Here is a 15,139-nt window from a genome sequence, read left to right as displayed (position 1 = left end):
GTGAAGTGATTATTAACGTGTAGTTAACATCGAGCCACATCTATAGTTTCTGGAATGTTGATGCTTTTTTTTAGCCATTTTTAGGTTTAAAAACCCTTTTAAATTGACAGTTTCATCAATGGGTGTCGCCGTTAAATCTTTTTTCACAGTTTGAAGCTCAAGTTTTCTTATTTCTCCAAGTTTCTCTCTCATTACAGAATACTGGAGTAGGACATCAGAATTATCTCCATTCTCTAAAGTTTCAGTCATGAGCTTCAGACAGTGTTGAACGTATGTCTTCCGATTTTCGTGATCCTGGATGGAAGCCTCTAGCTTAGCCTTGCTCTCTTTTGAGAATTGGGTTATTTCATTCAACTGCTTTTCCTCTAAATTTTTAAACTGTTTCACTAACCTCTCGCAAGCACTCTTGACCATATCAATATACATATCAGTTTTTTCATCAATTCCAGTAATGTTTAATTTCTCCTCGACAAGTTTTTCAACGAAATTACAAAAGGCCTGCATTTCTTTGACAAGTCCTTTGGCAAGAATATTAGTTTTGTCAGGTTAAATAGCTTCTTCGTGCATTGAACTTATGTGGTCACAAGTTCTATGTAACTTCGGAACGCATAAGGCACAAGACGGTACTTGGTGATCCCTGCAATAAAGTTCCAGCTTATTCTGTTCATGTTTTCTACAAAACCTGGAAACAAATTCTATCGGTTTAGTGGCACTTGATATCTCACAGAGAGCCACTGTTTTATGGTTATATAAAGCGAGAAACCTTTTGTGTATTTTTGTACAGTTTTCACAGAAAGAACGCCGGCAGTCTTTACACCAGTTAATTCCTTTCACGTCTTCTCCGTCTTCAGCACATGCATCACAATTAGTGGAAGACACCCCTGAGCCCTTTTCAATCAAATATTCAATAAATTGGTTTAACGGGAAAAGCGACGCCCATTTATCGGAAGGCCAATGGCCCACTAATCCTGGAGCTGCTATGAACTCTCGACACAGAGGACATGTAAATCCTAGGGAGGTCGCACTACTGCAGGACGATTTGATGAGTCCGTCCCGGCAATTATGGCAAAAAGTGTGAAAACAAGGCAACATCCTTGGCTTGTTGAACTTCTGAAAACATACTGGACAAACTGCTGAATAACCGGAGGGACTAGAACCTGTTGGTGATGCCGTGGCCATTGCAGCTTTTCCTAAAATACATGTATTTTAAATTGAAAGCAGACTGACAACCGATACGAAAACGTATTCGTGTCATTATTGGACTTTTGCGAGAAGCGCTTACTTTTACAATCGACGGCTTATTTTTACACCAGGAAAATATACGGGAGCTCTTTTTGTGAAAAAATATCGATCTAAACATTTAACAAAACGATTATAGCGGGCTAACAGGATGATAGTTTTTCATTAAATTGAGTCAACACATTGTACATTTTGATGTTCCTAGATTATAAAAAATGCATATAGTTCCTACTGTGTATTCTAACGCGCGGTGACAAGGTTTTGCGTGTGATATAGAAATTTGAATGTCGTGGATTTCTAATGAATTTCATAAGGAAAAAATACACGGAATGTAAATATTTAAGCATTGAATTCATATTTTGGGATGTCTTCGGTCCTATAATACACCTGGCCGTGCCGACAAATTGGAAACCGCGCGTTAGAGCGGTATGATAGTTCCTACTGTGTATTCTAACGCGCGGTGACAAGGTTTCGTGTGTGTTATAGAAATTTGAACGTCGTGGATTTCTAATGGATTTCATAAGGAAAATTACACTGAATGTAAATATTTATAGTTGAAAGATAATTTAAGGAAACGGATAAATATAAGTTGTTACAACTTGTTTACGAATACTGTATGTATTATCTACTGTTTATATGTGATGTCTAATTTAAATGAAATAAAGTTTAAACTGTGAATGATTTCTTATCCATTATCAATTCCACGAAAAAGACAAAGGAACGTTTGCACGAAGAACAGTCGTTTGAAGATCTTTTTTTTTTTTTAAAAGAAATCTTTTTTCATACGTATGATTCTTAAAACAGTTTGTACGTTTTAGAAAATCGTTTGCATAGGTAACACTGTTTATTATGCATTGTTTTTTTTGTTTATTGTAAAATTATCTGGAATATTTTTTCCTAACTCTGAAATTTTTCAATAAGAGAATTTAAAAGTGAAGATACTAGTAAGCGATCGACTGTCGGGGGCGCAAGGAGCTTTTAGCCAACTGAATATCCCGTGTGCTAAATATTACCAGCTGTAAATAGGAAAATAAAAGTTAATGGATGAGCTGTCATCAATTTACCAACAAACTTTTTTGACGTTTGGGAAATTGCATTGTAGTGGAATAAAGTTGGAATTGATTTCTTCGACATTGATTTTAACGAATGTTGTATAAACTCTTAATCGTCTCAATTCTCTCTTCAACTTTGAAACTTATCTTGAAATTGTATTGGATTTTTAAAAACTTTGAATATCTAAATAATGAAATCAAATATCGCCATACACAATTGTAAGGGGCATTAATTAATAAAATACTTAAGCTGCTATTATAAAAAAGAAGAAAATGTGGTATAATTACGTTTTAATCTATATTCATGATTACATTCAGTATAGACAACGATGGTCTTTACGCGGTGTTTCATAGATATGACCCAGTAGAAACTAAAATTGTAATGTATAAAATTAAGAAATAACAAAAAAAAAATAAATATCAGTGTTGATTAAATGTGATTGTAACTAAAAAGTTATAAGCACCCACATCTGATGGATATAACCAAAGAGCATTGGTAAAGAACGAAACAATCAATGATTTCAAGTTCTTTATCAATAAATAAACCGTAACACAAATACAAATAATTAATGCATGCACTTTTTTTTACAAAATCAATTTCCTTCATGAAAATTGAAAATTAAGACACTATCAAGGGATGTAAGAAGCATTTTTAAAGAGCTCTTGACAAACTCGACTCGTAAACCAATCGGATTCTTCATCTTCAATTTTTCTTTATTTTCCAATAGAACCCTGACAATGCTTCCATTTTTATTAAGCTGGAAAACGTTGTGAGAATTGAATCCAGACACATACACATTGCCGAAAATATCACAAGCTACACCAGATGGACTCTTCAACATTGGATGCTTGAAATTCTTTACTTCTTCAAGTTCTATACTTTTAAAGAATGTAACATCTTGAGCACCGTCGTAATCAGTCATAATTATCTGTCCTTCAGGATTGACACAAAGGCCATATGGACGTTCCGCTCCGGTATGATGTGATGTTATAACAGTCCCATCTCTGGCAATGTAAACGATTCTCTTTCCAGAGGTAACGATGAGTACATTTGGACCCTTCGTAGTTATTCCAAACGGTATCCAAGGTAGTTTGATGACATTGTCAGTCCGGACAAACGTTTCTTTTATATATAATATTTCTACAGCTGGAGGGGACTTAATGGATATTGCAAACTGGTTTGCTGCAATTTTTGCTATGGCCCATGGACTACCAGATAGCTTGTGTTGCTTAATGAGGGATCCATCCAATGTATAAAGGTATGCAGCATTTGTTGTTCCACAGACTGCAATAATGCTTTCTTTAGCAACAAACTCTGCATCAGTAAATCTACAATTGGTCTTATATCCTCTTATTGTTGCTGCTAGTGCAATACCAAACAAAGACATTTTACTTGAATAAGTTTTACATCTTTCAACATTGTCATAAACTTCTGCCACATTGAAACAACCAGACAAATACTCATCAAAATATCTATTTATTGCCATTTTAGGTTCAAACGCATCGGTTAAGATTTCCAAATTTTGAAGGATTTTCTGAATAGGATTAAGCTCCCGTTGCATGCGTTTTATTTCAAGAAACATTGTAATATCATCGATTTTGTTTGCGGGGTTTAATAATTGTTCGCTCTTTGTCAAAATCTCGCATGCTTTTTCTAGTGGTGCAGACTTTAACTCGATATTGATAAGATATTCCTTTTCAATTGCGGAAAGGTCGATGATTATCCCTGATTTGTCTTCTTGCAGTCGCCGAATGATGTTTTCAGTCAAAAAGTTCACCTGAGCTTGAAGCTTTTCGGCTTTTTCTTTACAGGTTGTTTTACATTCTTCAAATGTCTTCAAAGCCTTTTTCAGTTTGTTTTGTGTAATTTCAGTCATCGTTTTGAAACTTGATTTCTCATCTGTTTTTTCTACTGCCTTTGAGCATTCATTCAAAGGTGAAATATGCTCACATTTTCGGTGATTGAATGTAGCACACATCGAGCAACAAGGGATATCATGATCAAAGCAATATACATCCAACCTCCTGTCAATGTGTTTATTACAGAATAAATTCGCAACATATACACTTTCCCTGTTGTCTTCGAGTTTACGGGTAACATGTCCCATTGACGATCTATTAGATTTATGAAATTTAAAGCACTGATCACAAAGGTTATCAGAACAGTCTTGGCAAAACCACACTGCTGTGCACGAAGTACATTGTCTTTCACAGGAATCACAATGCATGTCGCTGCTTCGTAAAGTTTTGATCCAAGAGTCAATGCTGTCTGTGTGAAAACATTTTCTGCAGACTGGGCAATTTAAAATGTTTGTGTCATTTTCGCCGACTTTCTTCGTCGATCCAGCATAAGATAAAAGACAAGACATACAAAACGTATGGGAACACCCTGGAAGACTGACAGGGTCACGATAAAACTCAAAACATATAGCACATACAGCTGAACAATCATCGGTGTCATGAGACAAATGCGTCGCCATTTTTAGGCGGAAGCGCCTATTACAATTGCCTTGATTTGATGACCTTTCTGACCTCTCTACGTCATGTCAATATTTTGCCCCGATTCATGGTACTCCAAACGGATGAATCTCGAACTAAGGGCACATAACCGGCACTATTTCTCTTTAGTTTACAACCCCAATATCTACCATTGTTATCTTGTTTAATCAAAATTGAAGTGTATGCTAAGACTTGTCTGAACTACAACATTATTTACTATGATTGATGGATAACAGTCTAGATCGGATACCACTGTTTACGTTTCACGCATGGAGAGAAGAACGAACGACAACTCAGTTGGTAAACAAAGTAAACAACTGGGGTTCAATATCACGGGGTCCTGATGCAATCTAGAGAAATATTACGAGGGACAAAATAGTTCATGCTGATGTTTATTTTGTAAGAACTAATTTACGAATAAATGTCTAGTGGAACTACCTTTTACTTTTAATCTTTTAAATTAAGAAAAAAAGTGGTAATTATTTATTAGTTATTAGTCTTTAATTTAAATACGAACCTTTTTACCACTTTTGCGTAGTAATCTAACATGATAAGATTGCGTCCATTGATGAAAACAGCCCTTGAAAATCGAAGCGTGAAAATTTGTCAACAAACCCACGTGGAATGAAACAAAAGAGCTAATTGGAAGTGATAAGCCTTTTCTTCGACATACACAAGGTAACAAACGTTGTTAGATTAGTTTATCTGTTATCGTTTAACCTTGAAATATGTTTCCCACTCAGCAGGCATGCTCATCGTAACTTGATACGTAACATTGTCTTGATCGCACTTATTATTTCTTGTCTGGCCAGAAGGACTAATTATTTGAGGAATTATTGTTTGAATATATACATATATAATATATTTGCATATATTATAGACTAATCTTTTAAGCAATCGTTGATCATTGTGATTCCGAAATAATATCGACATGGAATCGAATAGTTTAAAGCACGAGCTGTTTAAAATGACCAATATTGTTTAGGTTATTTCATTTTCCTTTTAATCTCATGGCTAGCGTCTTGTTGAAATTGTGTTCACATGATTAATAAATAACAATTATCTGTTGAAATCTATTACAGTATTTGTTCAACCGAATCGTGAAAATCTGTCAACAAACCCACGTGAAGTACAACAAAGAGCTATTCCTTTCCTTCGACATTTACAAGGTAACACACTCTAAATTTAAGTAACTCCTAAACTATATCTGCATTGCTTTCATAAAATTAATAGAAGTAACTTGAAATAAAACCAAAGGCTTAGGTATATAAATAAATTTGCTGTGTAGAAGAAATTAACGAGTTTTACTTTGTTTATGTGTACAACATTACAGGAAAATTTGGAATTATAGCACTATCAATATTTTAACTTGAACTTATTCTTAAAATTTATTAAAACTTTGAACACAATGATTTTAGAGATTTTCGAAGAGTACATTTGAATTTTACAGAGTTATATCAGAACGTTGAATAATGTTTCAGATTTCATCGTATTATATATGAGAATTTTGTACAGCGCCTTTAACTTGAACAAAATCTTACAATTTAATAAGGATTTGGAGCACATTATTTCATGAAAATTTTCAGCACTACATATGAATTATTTATTACAAAATTTGGAGACTTGAACTAGATTTAGAACTTGGAGCACATTGTATAAAAATTTTTGAGCACAATTTATTACAAAACTTGGAGATTTGAACTGAATTTATACTTCATATTAACTTGGAGCACATTTTATGAGAACTTGGAGACTTGGATTGATTCTTACAGTTTTTGAGAACTTTGAGCACAATTTACGAGAACTTTGGGCACGATTGATGAGAACTTTGTACATGATTTATGAGAACTTTTGAGAACATTTTTGAGAATTTTGAGCACAATTTATGAGAACTTTGAACACAATTTATGAGAACTTGGAGACTTTTGAGAACATTTATGAGAATTTTGAGCACAATTTATGAGAACTTGGAGACTTTTGAGAACATTTTTGAGAATTTTGAGCACAATGTCTTAGAACTTTGAACAAAATATATGAGAACTAAGAGAGTTGAACTGATTATGACAGCTTGTTATTAGAATTTTGAACACAACTTATTAGTAGTATGAACACAATTTATGAGAACTTTGAATACTGACTTCAGATTTTATTTAATTAAATATATGAGGACTTTTACCACGGTCACGGTATGAATATTACCATAAGTTAGACCTTGAACAATTACTATGAAATAGAACAGTTAAAGAAAATAAGGGATTTTATATCACCTAAAAAATTCAAATAAAGTAAATTGTAAAAATTTAGTAGTAGCAAACTTAATTCAAAGATAAGTCTGCTTTCGAACAGAAATCATGGCATCCTCAGGAGATCGCTTGCCAGCTATTATCCCACAATCAGTACTTAAGGCAGACTATAATCAAGCTTCCCCAATTTTCTCTGAAAATTCTAGAGGTAAGCAGTGCATGTGCAACTGCTTCATGTTTCTGATCTTAGCAAGTATTGGAGATGTTTCATCATGGAATAAAGTATATCTTCACAAGTTATTAATGGCTGGGGATTTTCTGTATAATTCCATTCAAAAGTCAAATGACTTATTGCTATTCTCAGACTTACCAAGATATATCCATTTTGAAGAGAGGTATTTCTCAGTTGTTCACAAAAAATCGTATGCTGGCTGTATGTCTTCTGATATTGTAACAGATATTGGGATTAGTCTTGAAAATTGTTTGAATTTGATATTTGCCAATCAGTGTGGATGCATTCTTATTTTCAATTCATCAGCAATAGCTATTTATTATGACAGAATGAACAATAGGTACTATGTATATGACTCACACTGTAGGGGTAACAATGGTTTATGTGATCCAGAAGGAAATTGCGTTATGTCTACATTTAGTTCATTTGTTGTCTTATGCGACTTCTTGCGGCAGTTGTGTATGTCAATCTCCTCACATACATTACAAACGGTGCAGTTTGAAGCTGCTTCCTACTCTGTAGTGCAATGCCGAAAAAGACCACACAGACCAAATTTTATTTCATTCTCAAAAATGTCATTGACCACTTGTGGTATGACTGATTCATTTTTGATTGAGAAAACACCTGTTATTACAAATAAGGCAAGAAAACGCAAACATCCTACATATTCATACATGAGTAGTGAAGAAAAAAATGCTTGCTCCCAGCAAAAGCAATATTATCCCCGTAATACTGAAGAGTTTTCCGTTCCTCGTGCTGACATTAAGACTTCTACGATAGGAAGTAATACATGTAGTTTCACGATATCGCACCCAGAGGTATTATGTGGAAGAGAACAATTTGAAGAAATGGAAACAAGTCATTATCCATGTAAAACTGAAGAGTTTTCCGTTCCTGGTGCTGACATTAAGACTTCTACGATAGGAAGTAATACATGTAGTTTCACGATATCGCACCCAGAGGTATTATGTGGAAGAGAACAATTTGAAGAAATGGAAACAAGTCATTATCCATGTAATACTGAAGAGTTTTCCGTTCCTGGTGCTGACATTAAGACTTCTACGATAGGAAGTAATACATGTAGTTTCACGATATTGCATCCAGAGGTACTATCTGGAAGAGAACAATTTGAAGAAACGGAAACAAGTCAAAACCTAACAATTCCTGAAAATATTCCTAATGCACCTGATGAGGTGATTTCAGTTAAAGATTCATTGCAAGAGAGTGATGACAGTGACCATGTAATAAAGAGATTCAAAGATATGGTATCTGTTGGACCAGTATATGTTTGTTCCTGCTGCACACAAACATGGTTTAGAGAGAATGTTCAAAAAGCAGACACAATACGTTCTCTCCCACTTGCACAACAGTGTTTACAAACTTTGATAAGTGAACGCAATATGGAGTGGGTTTGTTCATCATGTTATAGATCAATAAAAAATGAAAAAGTGCCAACTTGTGCTGCCATAAATGGATTCAGATTTCCCGAAAAGCCACCGGAATTGAATATTACAGAGATGGAAGAGAGACTTATCACTCCAAGAATTCCTTTCATGCAAGTAATGGAAAAACCAAGAGGAGGACAGCGCAGTTTAAAAGGAAATGTGGTTAATGTCCCATCAGATGTAAATACTACTGTTAAATCTTTACCAAGAATGCTTTCAGAATCTGAAACCATTCAAGTGAAACTCAAAAGGAAAACAAGCTTCAAACACCATGTATTGTATGAAGCTATACGACCAAGAAAGTGTATTGATGCCTTGAAATGGCTCTTACAAAACAGCAATATGTTTCAAAATGAAGAAATAACCATTAATGAGAATTGGGATGTCTCTTGTGAGCAGTCAAGCTGGTATGGATTTAATGATGAAAATCCTCATGAGCTGAATTCAGGTTCTAAAGATTCAAATTCTCTGGAAGATGCAAATTCTTTTGAAGAAGAAGATGGATGGACTGAAGATGTTAATTTTGAAAATAGATTGACAGGAAACACTGACACATTGCTGCATCCTGCAGATGTTAGGTCTTTAAGCAAAGTTTTCTCATTTGCACCTGGTGAAAATCAATCTCCACTTGGACTTTATGAAGATGTCAATGCAGAATATCTTGCTTTTCCAACTATATATTGCGGACAGAAGCGACCTGACAACAAAGACAGACATACACCAGTAACATATGCTACAATTTGTAAGTGGGAACTTAGATCACAAGATAGGAGAGCAGCTTGCTCTATGCCAAGCTTATTTTTTAAGCTCAAAAGACTGCAAATCAAGCAAATTCAAGATAAAGTTGCCCTTGCCATGCGAAAATGCAAGACAGAAGGAAAGAAAATTACAGTATGCCAAGTATTAGACAGTTCTTCCTTTGACCAGCTTGTAAGATTAAATGAAGGTTACAGAGTACTTCGAACATTGAGAGGATCACCTGCTTATTGGGAGAATGCAAAGCGAGATGTATTTGCAATGATAAGACAGTTAGGCATTCCAACATGGTTTTGCTCATTCTCAGCAGCAGAAACAAAATGGAGTAGTGTACTGAAAATTTTAAACAAGACACTATTTAACAAAAATTTAACAGATGAAGAAATAAGAAACCTATCATGGGAGGAAAAGTGTGATTTAATCAGAAAAGATCCTGTTACTTGTGCAAGGTATTTCAACCATAGATTTCAAATATTTCTATCGCATGTCTTGAAAGGTATAACACATCCACTGGGAAAAATAAAGGACTACTTTTATCGTGTTGAATTTCAACAGAGAGGTTCACCACACATACACATGTTGATATGGGTTGAAAATGCTCCAATTTTTGAGGTTGACTCTGTTGAAGACATCACAACATTCATTGATGAGCATAGCACATGTGCCAAGAATGAGCAGATATCACATCTGGTGAATTATCAAACCCATCGCCATGCCCGTACTTGCAAGAAAAAAGGGAAAAATATATGTAGATTTAATTTTCCCTTGCCTCCTATGCCAAAAACAACAATACTTAAGCCACTCGAGGAAAATGAATTGGACAAAAACCCAGATGTCGAGAAAAACTATGCCAAAATATGTGAAGTTCTCAATGAAATCAAATTAGACCAATCTGGGTGCGAGTTCATGAATTTTGAAGATTTCCTATCAAAAATGAATATGACAAAAGAAATGTATGAAATGGCAATCCGATCATCCTTGAAGACACCAAAAGTTTTCTTAGAACGCAAAGTGTCTGAAATGAGAATAAATGCTTACAATCACACATTGTTGAAAGCATGGGAAGCCAATTTAGATGTGCAATATATTCTGGATGGATATGCTTGTGCTGCATACATTGTCTCTTACATTTCAAAATCACAGCGAGGGATGTCAAATTTATTGCATGATGCCTGTGAGGAAGCTAGGAAAGGAAACCTTACCCTGAAACAACAAGTTAGACAAATTGGGAATAAGTTTCTAACACATGTTGAAATAAGTGCTCAAGAGGCAGCTTATATTCTCCTGCAAATGTCAATGAGATCAAGTAGTAGATCAGTTGTTTTCATAAATACTAGTGAACCAGGAAAAAGGACATTTTTATTGAAACCAATGGAAGTTTTGCAGGACATGCCAGGAGAATCTACAAATATTGAGTCAGACAATTGGATAAAACGCTATCAAAGAAGACCCAGAGCTCTCCAAAACTGTTGTCTGGCAGATTTTGTGTCAAAGTTTGACATTGTCTTGCCTCCAAAAGAAAAAAGAGAGAACATCAACATGGAGTATTTACCTGAACAAGAAATAGAGGAGACAAATGAGGATGAAGATAATGTTGAAAAACTGACTTCAAACTCAGAGGTGATGGAACTAGAAAAAGAGTACATCATGGGAGATGGTTCAATACTAAAGCAGAGGAGAACCCAAAAAGTCATTCGGTATGTGAGATTTAATAGAAATCAAGACGCAGAAAATTATTACAGAGAACAGTTAATGCTGTTTACACCGTGGCGAAAAGAAATGGAAGATTTGCTAGGATCGCACTCCAGTTATGAAAGCAAATTCGAGCAAGAGAAAAGCATAATTTCAAAAAACAGGAAAGCATATGCCCTTGATAATGGTGTAGCTGATATTGCAGAAGACAATGAAATGGATTTATCAAATGAGAGTGCAAATGTTATTTCAGAAGTTCAGCACACGGAAGAAATTGATTCCAATTCAGAACAACAAATGTGTTTGGAACATGGTTGTTTCAATCCAGAGATAGCTGGAGTTTCCTATGACTTGGGCTTAGATTTGGGTATCACAAGAAAGCAGGTTGAAATTAATGACCTGGTATTCCATGCAATGAACGATGATGAATACAGGAAACTTACTAGAGAACTAAATGTGAAACAAAAACAGTTCTTTTATCACATATTGCACAGTATTAAGACTGACAAACTTCCAATGTATTGTTTTTTATCAGGAGGAGCAGGAGTGGGAAAGAGTGTGTTAACAACTTGCCTCTACCAAAGTATTGTCAGATATTTTTCTAAGCAATTAGCAGATAAACCAGATGAAATCAAAGCTGTTTTGTGTGCTCCAACAGGTAAAGCTGCATTCAATATCAATGGCCAAACAATCCACTCATTATTCTGCATCCCTGCAAACCAGAATTTGAGATATACGCCCTTAGATGTACAGCAGTTGGACAATATGAGAGTCAAATTCCGTAGCCTGAAAGTGCTGTTTATAGATGAAATATCAATGGTTGGAAATAAAATGTTCAATTTCATCAATATGCGCCTTCAAGAAATTTTTTCAAACAACCAGCCCTTTGGTGGAATTAGTATCATCGCCATTGGTGATCTATATCAGTTAAAACCTGTCTTTGATGGTTGGATCTTTGAGGATTTACTTGAAGGTTATGGTCCTCTTGCACAAAATCTGTGGTGGGATTTGTTCAGAATGTTTGAATTAACAGAAATAATGCGACAAAAAGGAGATCGAGATTTTGCTGACATATTAAACAGATTGCGTGAAGGTATCCACACAGAAAATGACATGAAAGTAATACAGAAAAGACAAATATGTATGGAGAATGGGCAAACGTCTGAGTTTGATAACTTACCCCATTTATTTACTACAAATGCAGAAGTTAACATCCACAATATGGAAGCTTATAGAAATGCTTCTTCTGAGAAAAAGTGTCATGTCTCTGCGCTAGATAATGTCACAGGTGATGTTTCGGAGGATATAAAAAAGAAAATTTTGACTCAGGTCTCGGATGATCCTAGTAAAACAATGGGTCTATTGAAAGATCTCTATCTTGTTCTTGAATTACCAGCTGAGATTTGTTTGAATATAGATGTAGTTGATGGTCTAACTAATGGGTCACCATGTTTAGTGAAGAAGTTTGATTTCAGAGTGTCAGATTCTACAAGGTGCAGTATAATATGGGTTATGTTTGAAAATGAGAGTGTTGGTGCTGCACACAGATCAAAATACTCTCATTATTACACAGCATCTATCCCAAAAACATGGACTCCAATATTTGAAGTTTCAAGAAAATTTTCAGTTGGAAGGTACAAAGCCTGTAATGTAACAAGGCGACAATTCCCATTACGACTTTCATGTGCAAAGACAATACACAAAGCCCAAGGTTCAACTATGAAAAATGTTGTGTTAGATTTGGGAAAAAGGAAACAGGAGCATATGCATTATGTGGGCATGAGCCGGGTGCGCTGTTTAAATGATTTACATATCTTGAAACTGAATGAAGGCAAGATATCAGTCTCTCCAAAAGTTGTTGAAGAAATGGTTAGGCTTCGAAGACAAGCTTCATTGTCCTTGTGTTTACCAAATTTGTCACAGATCAATTCTGATGTGAAAATTATTTATCACAATACAAGGTCTCTTCACAAGCACTTCATAGATTTGAAAAATGAGGAAAACATCAAATCTGCTGATATTATTGCAATTTCAGAGAGTAGGTTAAAGACATCAGACAGAGATGATGATTATGATCTCCCAGGATTTCAAATGTTTAGATTTGATGGTTCAGACAATTTTTGTGAGAGGTCATATAGTGGCATGGTCATTTATTCCAAATTAACATTCATTGATTTGGACTACCGTGTCATTCATGGAATTGCCACAGTTATTGCAAGTTTTCTACATAGGGGTCATGTATTTCATATTTTTTTTTTATACAGTCCTCCTAAACAGTCATCAATTGGTTCTTTTACCAAGTATCTTCAAACTATACTTCAGGATTTTGATGCAGGTTCAGAGCCTGTTATCATCTTAGGTGACACAAATATTGATTTCTTTCATCAAAAAGTCTTTTCGTCTTTGTTACAAAAATTGAAAATACGCCAGATAATGCACAGTAGTACGACTGATTATGGCTCATGTTTGGATCATGTTTACACCAGTTGTATGTCAGATTCAGATATTTCCTGCGCAATTCTTGAATCGTACTACTCTGATCATAAACCTATCATTGTTTACTTGCCATTTTGATTACAAAAGCATTTTGCATGATGAAATCTTTTGAATGTGGTTTTACAAATTTTTCATCAATTGCAATGCACTAAGGGGACAGCAATTCAGTATGTTGATTAATAAGCCTGGCACTATGTAAATATGTAGATATGTAAATAAATTTTATTTTTGAAATATGCTTGAAATTTTATAAACACATGATCTGTTTATACTTTAAGATGAATGCAAAGAAACTAGATGACCTTATCCCACAAGAGGGATCAACAACAGCCTTACCTTTATCCCCAAGGAGGAAAAGGGAGGCCATTAAGATTGGTGAATATGTGGAAACTTCACCTTCTGCCGCTTCTGAATGACAGAAGGAAACAAAACCCACCACAACATATGAAGGTGAGTATACTTTAACTAATTCATGATATTTTATAAAGAAAAATCTATTATAAGTATGAGTGTAAGAATTATGACACATACGGTTGATATTATATATATGTAACAAATGTTCTTCCTAAAATAATAATTTACAAGCACATGTATTTGAAAGTATTTATGCAAATCAAGGACACTTCTTCTTTCATAATGTTTAAGGTATGACACAGTCATAACTGTTAAAGTTGGACAGACAGATGTGCAAGAAATCTTATTCTGCAAGATGATGGTAATGGTATGATTGTGCCCCAATGGACGGAAAGGGAAAGAAGGATCATTAAGATTGGTGAATTTGTGGAAATAACACACCATGTCCCTTCTGATCAGAATGGCAGAAGAAAACATAACTAGAAACATTATTCTGAAGGTATGTTTAAATCAGATTATGGCATGCTGATTATGATATGATATCTATAGAAAAATCTATTATGTGTATAAGAATTATTTAAAAATTCTGTTATTTAAGAATTATTCTTCCTATGATGGCAAGTTGGCAAAAATAAATATTTTATTTGAAAGTGTATTTGATGATTTATTTCCTTTTTAAAGTTCTTTAATTTCTCCATATATCGTAACTTTATATCAATCCATATCTTGTGTTCTTTATATACATTTCATCTGTTTTCATACAAACACATGTATATATATACTTACAATAGTCAGATTATCAGACAAAATGTGAAAATAGATTCAAAATATCCAAAAAAAAAGGGGGGGGGTAATTTGAAATCCTTCATTTCCTTGATAAAGAGTCAGATGTATTGTAAAGTATTATGAGATGTTTTTAACTTACTATATATTTACATTTTGTAGGAAAAATTACCGGAAGAGGCAGTAGTCTGGGCATGATGGACTTTTGTAGTACCTTTGGAGCCATCTTGAAATGCTTAATAGACTTTGAATTAATTCTTGTTTTAATTGCTACTAATAATGCAAAAAAATTGTACAAATCAGTGAAATAGTCAACAAACATATATTGTTAGTGCATTTAATTGCATA

General features: G+C 34.4%; 2 protein-coding genes across 4 annotated transcripts; one reads left to right on the top strand and one right to left on the bottom strand.

Moving 5' to 3' along the window:
* Positions 1–2,721: 2,721 nt before the first annotated feature.
* LOC134229930 (uncharacterized) lies at positions 2,722–4,769 on the bottom strand. The gene has a single exon (XM_062711713.1). The coding sequence runs from the start codon at positions 4,658–4,660 to the stop codon at positions 2,885–2,887; it is 1,776 nt and encodes a 591-aa protein (XP_062567697.1). The 5' UTR covers positions 4,661–4,769; the 3' UTR covers positions 2,722–2,884.
* A 1-nt stretch (position 4,770) lies between these two features.
* LOC134229928 (uncharacterized) lies at positions 4,771–15,133 on the top strand. 3 transcript variants are annotated; one of them, XR_009984251.1, is made up of 5 exons: positions 4,771–5,468; positions 5,873–5,959; positions 13,933–14,104; positions 14,300–14,507; positions 14,954–15,133. XR_009984251.1 is itself a non-coding variant. In XM_062711711.1 (4 exons), exons 1-2 carry the CDS (start codon positions 7,142–7,144, stop codon positions 13,953–13,955), a joined length of 6,399 nt encoding a protein of 2,132 aa, XP_062567695.1. In that variant the 5' UTR covers positions 5,997–7,141; the 3' UTR covers positions 13,956–14,104; positions 14,300–14,507; positions 14,954–15,133. The 3 variants fall into 3 exon arrangements, 2 of the variants coding, with proteins under 2 accessions (XP_062567695.1, XP_062567696.1); XM_062711711.1 differs by lacking the exons at positions 4,771–5,468; positions 5,873–5,959 and adding an exon at positions 5,997–13,517; XM_062711712.1 differs by lacking the exons at positions 4,771–5,468; positions 5,873–5,959; positions 14,954–15,133 and adding an exon at positions 5,997–13,517 and having other exon boundaries at positions 14,300–14,508.
* Positions 15,134–15,139: the final 6 nt, after the last annotated feature.

The sequence above is a fragment of the Saccostrea cucullata genome, unplaced genomic scaffold (assembly GCF_032062105.1).
Source record: "Saccostrea cucullata isolate Sc308-1 unplaced genomic scaffold, CSIRO_AGI_Scuc_v1 ctg8475, whole genome shotgun sequence".
In the NCBI taxonomy this organism is placed as follows: domain Eukaryota; kingdom Metazoa; phylum Mollusca; class Bivalvia; order Ostreida; family Ostreidae; genus Saccostrea; species Saccostrea cuccullata.
Note: the sequence above shows the minus strand (reverse complement) of the source record. Positions and strands in the feature narration are given on the sequence as shown.